Source organism: Xenopus tropicalis, chromosome 9, assembly GCF_000004195.4.
Source record: "Xenopus tropicalis strain Nigerian chromosome 9, UCB_Xtro_10.0, whole genome shotgun sequence".
NCBI classification, from domain to species: domain Eukaryota; kingdom Metazoa; phylum Chordata; class Amphibia; order Anura; family Pipidae; genus Xenopus; species Xenopus tropicalis.
The window spans coordinates 24,391,734-24,399,987 of NC_030685.2; the positions used below are offsets into that span (position 1 = coordinate 24,391,734).

Genomic DNA, 8,254 nt, shown 5'->3' on the forward strand with positions numbered 1-8,254 from the left:
CCAGTAAGTGCTACCCGATAACTGGTTGCTAGTGGTTACTAAACCTGGAACAAAATGTATCATTATTACTCTTTAAACTTCTTTCATTATGATTTCTGGAGTATCAAATTCAGCTTTAACAAATGCAGACAGTAGCCAATGTTAATACCATACTCATACCTACATACTGTACAAGATGAAGAGCACTGTGCTGCTGATGAAGAGACCAGGACAGTTCCTTCTCCCCACCCATGTTTGCACTTCTGATTTCTTTTTTTGTTGCTTAGAATTAAATTCTTTTATTAGTAACAAATTAATATTTGGGTTTACGTGCCCTTTAAGCCTGTGCAATTTAACAAAAGGCCACAAGATGGCAGTTAAACCTGCAGAAAATCTATTTAGGTTTTTTCTTAGACTTGACATCCCTTCATTCTTTTATAGCATGTGTTATTACCTCTCATTCCCCCCTCACACACTCACATTCAAGACTTTGCAATGGCTGCCCCCCTTCTCTGGAATTCGCTCCCACAATCTGTCAGACTTTCTCCCAATCTCTCTGCCTTCAAGAGATCTCTAAAAATACATTTATTTAACATAACCGCATTGTGCTGCTAAAAGCAATAACCTGTGCCTCTCACATTGCTTAATTCTGATCTTGCCCATTCCCACACCTTGTGTCTTAACCCTTTCTCCTTGTAGATTGTAAGCTCTTTTGGGCAGGGCCTCTTCACCTCTTGTATCGGTTATTGGTTGCTTTATTTATCGCTCTGTATGCTCATTCTTTGCCAGGCACAATCCAAGGGGATTTCTGTGTAGATGTTGGCAGGTAGGTTCCCAGAGTTTGGAGGTAGCAGCATTGAGCCACTGTCATTAAATGGACTACTAATAGATGCCGCGTTAATAAGCTGAGCTTCAAGTACCTGGTGTATGCCAGAGCTCTGGGTAGCATAGGTAACACTTAATACAGAAACATCTTTGGCATTATAAAGCAACAAGGAGATAGAGATTAACTGGAAGTATCTCTGATTTTAAATGTAAATATGAACACAAACAGACTTTTTAATTAGGTTGAGAGAGTCGTGGGTAGGATCTGTGCAGTGCTCTTCTGCCTTGTGGATGGCATTAAGGGGTGGCACTAGGGCATAGCAATAAGGGAAGCAGGAAAGCAAAGGGGTTTTTGAGCCATTTGTGACATGATTACTGAGAATCTCAGCACTACCCCTCCCTGAGCAGCACCACCACAGACCCTCAGTGGAGTTGTGGATTTGGTGGGCACCATCTCACACCACTTAATGTTCTCTTCACTGACTGGTTGCTGACCTGGAACATGTGCACCTGATGCTAGGTCCAGATCATCTTCAACTGAGCATGCTTCTAGCACGAGATCACTGGGAAGAGAAAATCAAGTGGCATGAGGTGACACCCGGTAACCCCACCGCGCTACTCTGCTTTTTAGGATTCTTTGCATCCCTCTTTATTTCCCTACATGCTCATGGGGTTCCTCTGTTTCCCCCTCAGGAATGTTATACACGGCAGTGACTCCAGGGAGAGCGCCCAGTGAGAGATCGCTCTTTGGTTCCAACCTGATGAGCTTGTCTGCTGGCAGGATAGCACAGAGAGCTGGATATATGAATAAGGAGCCGCCCTACCATGTTCCAGTGCAGTCACTTCAGGCATTGAGGCTGTGCCCGGCTGGCGCTACACTAAGGGGCATATTAACTAATCCACGAATGTCCGAATGCGTTTTTTTCGTAATGATCGGTATTTTTGCGATTGGTTCGACGCTGTCGTAACTTTTTTGCTAATTGTCGCGACTTTTTCGTCGCCGTCACGACTTGTTCGCGAATTGTCGCGACTTTTTCGACGGAATAATTGCACAAAATACGATAAAGTCGTGACGGCACCCAAAAAAGTCGCGACAAATACAAAACAACAGCGACGAAAAAATCGCAAAATTTTCGTTTCCAATCCGTTTTTTTCCCATTCGGATTCGAGGATTAGTAAATGTGCCCCTAAGTGTTTGGGAGCATTAACGGACTTATACAGGGAAGCGACTCCCAGGAATTCTGTCCAGGAGAGAAGCATTATTAGTGGAGGATGCAGTTTCACTCTAACAAATTGGCACTTTTACAGATTCTACATGCAGTAACCCCTTCTTTTAAAAAATTGAAGTCTTTTTTACTTTTATGCTTTAAAATAGAATTATTGGGGGTAATGGTGACTTTTTTACTTATAAGACTCACGTAGATGCCAATGAAGGGATGTAACTTCCCATCAGGATGCAGACTGTCACTTATTGTAACTGCTCATATGTCTCTAAGCTGCAGGGGCCTATGCAAATGCACCGCTATTGGGGTTTGGCAACAGTCAATGGACTGGATGTGTGTTTTGATTAATATTCACAAGATGTTATAACCATGTGGAAAGTGTATTGTGGGTAAAATCATCATAAAGGTTAAACGAGAGAGAATGGTCACAAGGTGGGAGCATCTTGGGGGTGGGTTCTGGTCTGTATGGTAATAATCTTTATAAATTAGGCATTGGAAATAACAAATTGTACATTAAAAAGCTAGTGCTGTTATGAACGTATAAGAAGGGGTTAATGCACAGGGGAATCTGGAAGCATTTCTATCTTTTAAAAATAAAAGCAAAAAAAAAAGCCTTGTGTTTTTATAACGAGGCAGGAGAATGTGTTGTTTTCTACTGGTTTGGTCTCCTCTCGTGGTCTTAGGATGAACTAGTGTTAGTGAGACTGCACCAAACTGGCTGGGCCAATAGCTATAGGTGCTAGTATATGTCATGCTCATGTTCCAGGTAAGCATAATGCCTAGAAATCAGCTATCACAGCCATTATAATGATAAATGGGATTTTAAAGTAGTACTTTAATGAAATTAAATTAGAACACTGGTTTAACAAATAAATATTTCATGTTTCAGTTCCCATTTGATGCAGAAGATGACATGGAATTATTTGAGAGCATCAGGAACGACAAACCTGCCCTGACAGAGGAATTGTCAGAGGAAGCTCAGTGCCTAATACTAAGAGTAAGTGGATGATTTGGCTGTGGGACTGGGATGGGGCCTGATGGTTCTGTCAATTTAACACTGATTTTACCTTTATTGTAGTTACTGGAGAAAAATCCATGTCATCGCCTCGGATCCAGCGAGACTGGTGCTGAAGAGGTTAAAGCCCATGAATTCTTTGAAGTAAGTTTTTATTGTAATTATTGTGCATCAAGCCAGGAATACAGTAGGAAGCTCTAATGAGCAAAACCCTTTTCCCCCTGTATCTGTCAGTGTTTGTATGTAACAGAATAATCTGTTACATACAATCTGTTACAATATTCTAGAGCCTTTCAGGTTAGATACTCACTATGTAATTTCACCTATTTTACAGGATATTGATTGGGAAGAATTTCTTGAAAGAGAACTGATGCCTCCATTTAAACCAGATGTCAGTGGCCTTACAGAGAGTACCAGGCAATCTGAATGCCAAGCCTGGGGATTAATGCCACCAGCTGAAGCGATATCAGCAGAAGCACAAGCGTTATTTGAAGGATTCGACTATTCAGCTGAGTGAGAGGCAATTGCAAGGGGCAGATATATGACTGGAAAGGGCGGGTGGAGGGCCAGTCCATATACAAATCAAAAGCCCCATTGACTTAAAGTTAACATCAGATGCCCCAAGTCATCAGTTTCTGAAGGAACAGTCTAATGGTGGCGCCAAAGTATCTGTACGTCAGCCCTAAAGAGCAGAGTTCTGGACTGAGATCCAAAAGAGACCCCGGCATTTCAAGTACAGAGATCCAAACAGCCCCCTGTGGCATTTGCCTGAATCTACAGATTGCCACCCCGGGCCTGACCTGATTGTAAAGGAACAGCCTAATGGTGGAACAACAGTATCTGCAGGTGGCTCCAGAGTATCTGTACATCAGCCCTGAAGAGCAGAGTCATTCAAGAGTCAATGAGTGAGATACAGACTGTTGGAAGGGGCAAATATATGACTGGAGCGCACTGGGAGGACTTAACCTATATCAGGTCTGGACTGAGATTCAATAGAGACCCTGGCATTTCAAGTACAAAGAGATCCAAACAGCCCCCTGTGGCATTTGCCAGAATCTACAGATTGCCACCCCGGGCCTGACCCAGATACACATGAGAAGCCCCATTGGTACGAAATGGATATCAGATTCACTATCAGAACATCAACAAGTTGTGGAGGAACAGCCTAATGGTGGAACAACAGTACCTGCAGGTGAGCCCACGTTCTTACAGATAAACCTTAATAAGTTCAGTTACTAAAACACAATAGCAGATGCACATGTTGAATAAAAACAAATAATTGCACAATTTAAAAAAAAAAAAAATTGTTTCCACAGAAAAAATGTTGTAGATTATGTTACCGTCTGCGTCAGACAAGAAATATCTAGTACCAAGGTAAGAAACCAGATCTTACATTTCAAATACAAAAATTTCAAACCAAATATTTCAAGTCAGTCAGAATGTATTTTCATATTGGACCAACTTGTATCTCAGGTTTAATGGGCGTTTAGATGAAATTGCTGCTGTGTTTCTGTTTCTCAGGAGTGAGATGGAGGCGACTGCGGTCAAAGGAAATCTTATCGAGTTCTCCCCTGCGCTCTCCTAGGGACCCGGGATAAGAAGGAGCTGCTCTCATATATTTCAAGTTTTTTAGAATTAATTTTCTTTTACATCAACCTGGGTTATAATTAAAGGGGAACTACTGTGAAAATTGAAATTTAATATAAGCTTTATCTTATGGAAATAAGAAACTTTCTATATATAATAAATATGGTACTTTTTCTGAAATTACCAAGTTACTCTTCACTACCCCACCGACCCCTGCATGGGGAGAGACAGATTACTGAGAGGGGATAGAGAAGAGGAATTTGATTTGTCAGAAACTGTAAATAATGGAAATTGATTATACTAAAAATGTTTCTAATTACAAAGAGTTGAAGCTGATATTACATTTTCACAATAGTTCCCCTTAATGACCATTTATATTTAATACTTTCTGTTTATATTCCAGGTATGAGATGGTGCGGCTGCAGGGAAAGGAAATCTCATTTAACCCCCTACTGAGCTCTCTGAGGAACCTCGGCCAGGAAGAAGCCATTGCTGCCGAGCTCCACCAGGCGTCTTATGTGCAACCCAATCCAGAAATGGGGAGAAATGACAGGATGAGCTGAGGAGCCATGTCACCTGATTAACATGACAAGTAATTTATGGGTGATGCTGCATTCAAACGTTATTTCAGATAAAAAGGTCTATGGCAGCCACCCTATCCTGATGGACCTGGGCAAATGTCCCTTTTGCCTATTTATTAAACCTAAAATTATATTTGATGTAATAAGAACAATGTAATTTGCAAAAATAAAAAATTCTATTTTTGAAGACCATGCTCTTTGTATTTACTTGAATCTCAGGTGGCATCATAAAGTGCCAACCTTCCCTGCAGGGAAACAGAAAGGGATGTCAGTACATTTACACTGATACAAAGGGAAGAGACCCAGTGTAAAGGTTATACATTACAGGAAGTGCAGGGGTAAAAGGGAGGTTTATGTTGGAGGCAACAGGACACCAGAGTGGTGAATGAAAACAAATATATAGGCAGGTTAATTGCAGGGTTGGAATTAGGGGTAGGCAACATATGCATGTGCCTTTAAATGCAACTGGGCAGGTGGGGTGCAATTCCCAGAAAAAAATTTGCAGCATGGTTTCCATATGTCCCCACTATACTGGGTAGGCTGGTGGGTATGGGAGCAGCCTGGTAATGGCGAGCAAAGGTGGAGTTGGTTAGACAGTGACTGGTGGGGTACCTCCCCTCTTGGCCCTGCTCTGGTAAATTGGCTTCTGATGAAATTGAACAACTACAAGAATATAAGAAAAACCCTATATAGTGTGTTACAGCTAATAAATAACTTACACACACCAATTTCCTTATAGAGCTCCCTATATCAGAGCAGCCCATACAGTTCCTGTGAGGAAATATAGACATATTATCAGAAAGGGTAGAGCAGTGAGGCTGGACTCCTCCTTGCTGTGCTGAGACAGAAAGCAGGTAAAGAGTAAGTCAGCACCCACCATCTCTAATGGCTTGTCTGTAATTACTGAAAAATAGAAAACTCTAAAGCAAACATTCTTTATGCATTATAGATTTTAAAGCAGACAAATGCCCATTTCATCAAGACACCAACAGTAAACTGAACGTCAACAAGGGTTGCCACCTTTTGATTATGCCAAAGCCGAACAGAGAAGGAGGGTCTAGTATCTAGTCCAGAGGAGTTGTAGTACAGGTATGGGACCTGTTATCCAGAATGCTTGGGACCTGGGGTCTTCCGGATAAGGGATCTTTCCGTAATTTGGATCTCCATAACTAAAGTCTATTAAAAATCATTTAAATATTGAATAAACCCAATAGGCTTGTTTTGCCTCCAGTAAGGATTAATTATATCTTAGTTGGAATCAAGTACAAGGTTCTGTTTTATTATTACAGAGAAAAAAGAAATTTTTAAAAATTAGAATTATTTGCTTATAATGGAGTCTATGGGAGATGGCCTTTCCGTAATTCTGAGCTTTCTGGATAACGGGTTTCCGGATAAGGGATCCCATACCTGAAGTAGTAAATAAGGACAAAGCAGTTACAGCTCTATTAACCAATATGCTAGCCTGCCAACGTCCAAGGAATCTGTAGCTATTTGTCTTAAGGTAACAAACCAATAGCAGATAAGGCCCCCAATAAACACTATTATTTATACCACTCTGTTAGGCACACTGCATCTGTCAGTGTTAAGGAAAGTTTGTCATAACGACATATACGTTTAGAGAAATAATGTTTGCAGCTTTCAGCATAAGGAAGAGGGTTGTTGGCTCCTTAGTTGTCACTGGTTGATAAAACTTGTTATATGAATTATAATTCAGATTAACCCCTTTACTGCTGTTGAGTTGGGATCATAGAGGTATTATAAGGCATAGTAAAAAGCCCTAACAGCAGTAAGGGGGTTAATCATAAAACAAGTTTTTGCAACCAGTGACAATTAAGAAACCAGCAACCCTCTTCCCTGCTAAAAAGCTCAAATCTCTCCCTCTGACCCTCATGCTTTGAAAGTCTCCTCCTATACTGGGCACTTCAGCCACTAATAGCTTACCCAAACATAATGTATTAGCTAGCAGTATAGTTTATTATGTGAATAAAACAGACTAGAAGAATAAAGAGGCTGAGTGAGGACAGGAGGAAAAATAATTAGGAACGTGGGCCCCTGCCACCCCAGTTCAACACTGGATGGCACACAGTGGGCAATGCAACGTACAATATGAAAGTCCCAGTAGTTGTAATATATAAAATTTACTTATTTGTGTCCCTGCTGTTTAAAGGGGTTGTACACCTCTAGTTAACGTTTAATGTAGAGAGTAATATTCTGAGACAATTTGCAATTGGTCTTCATTTTTTTAATATTTGTAGTTTTTAACTTATTTCATTTTCAGTTCAGCAGCTCTTCTGTTGCTAGGGTCCAAGTTACCTTAGCAACCAGGCAGTGGTTTGGATAAGAGACTGGTATATAAATAGGGCCTGAATAGAAAATAAAGAACAAAAAGTAGGAATAACAATGAAACTGTAGCCTCAAGGAGCAATAATTTTCTGGCAACTGGGGTCAGGACCCCTGTTTAAAAACTGCAGATTGCCCCAGATACACATGAGAAGCCTCATTGGTACGAAATGGATATCAGATTCCCCAACATCAACAAGTTGTGGAGGAACAGCCTAATGGTGGAACAACAGTACCTGCAGGTGAGCCCACATTCTTACAGATAAACCTTAATAAGTTCAGTTACTGAAACACAATAGTAGATGCACATGTTGAATAAAAACAAATAATTGCACCATTTAAAAAAATAAATAAATAAAAATAAATAAAATATTTCCACAGAAAAAATGTTGCAGATTATGTTGAATAAAAACAAATAATTGCACCATTTAAAAAAATAAATAAATAAAAATAAATAAAATGTTTCCACAGCAAAAATGTTGCAGATTATGTTACCGTCTGCGAAACGAAATGTCTAGTACCAAGGTAAGAACCAACTTACTTTCATTTCGCACCAAATATTTCAAGTCAGTCAGAATGTATTTTCATATTGGAGCTCAATAAATCAGAATTTTGGCTCTTCTAGCGTAGAGAGGGCATTTGTGTTCTCTGCACTAGCAAAGCAGCCCCCCGCCTCAACCTGCGCTGAAACTCCAAATATTAGT

General features: G+C 40.4%; 1 protein-coding gene and 1 long non-coding RNA gene across 2 annotated transcripts; both read left to right on the top strand.

The window, feature by feature from the left end:
- Positions 1-2,882: 2,882 nt before the first annotated feature.
- Positions 2,883-4,006, top strand: LOC116407499 (serine/threonine-protein kinase N1-like). The gene is made up of 3 exons (XM_031892765.1): positions 2,883-3,024; positions 3,106-3,186; positions 3,377-4,006. The coding sequence occupies exons 1-3, from the start codon at positions 2,908-2,910 to the stop codon at positions 3,557-3,559; spliced, it is 381 nt and encodes a 126-aa protein (XP_031748625.1). The 5' UTR covers positions 2,883-2,907; the 3' UTR covers positions 3,560-4,006.
- A 29-nt stretch (positions 4,007-4,035) lies between these two features.
- Positions 4,036-4,744, top strand: LOC116407500. The gene is made up of 3 exons (XR_004220363.1): positions 4,036-4,234; positions 4,359-4,416; positions 4,564-4,744. It is a non-coding gene; the product is annotated as an uncharacterized LOC116407500 (long non-coding RNA).
- The last annotated feature ends 3,510 nt before the right edge of the window (positions 4,745-8,254 follow it).

Excerpts from the sequence above, each read along its gene's own strand:
- LOC116407499 (XM_031892765.1), top strand. The coding sequence starts at position 2,908 with ATGTTTCAGTTCCCATTTGATGCAGAAGATGACATGGAATTATTTGAG. Across the intron at positions 3,025-3,105 it reads CTCAGTGCCTAATACTAAGA|TTACTGGAGAAAAATCCATG; the intron begins GTAAGTGGATGA and ends CCTTTATTGTAG. Across the intron at positions 3,187-3,376 it reads AAGCCCATGAATTCTTTGAA|GATATTGATTGGGAAGAATT; the intron begins GTAAGTTTTTAT and ends CCTATTTTACAG.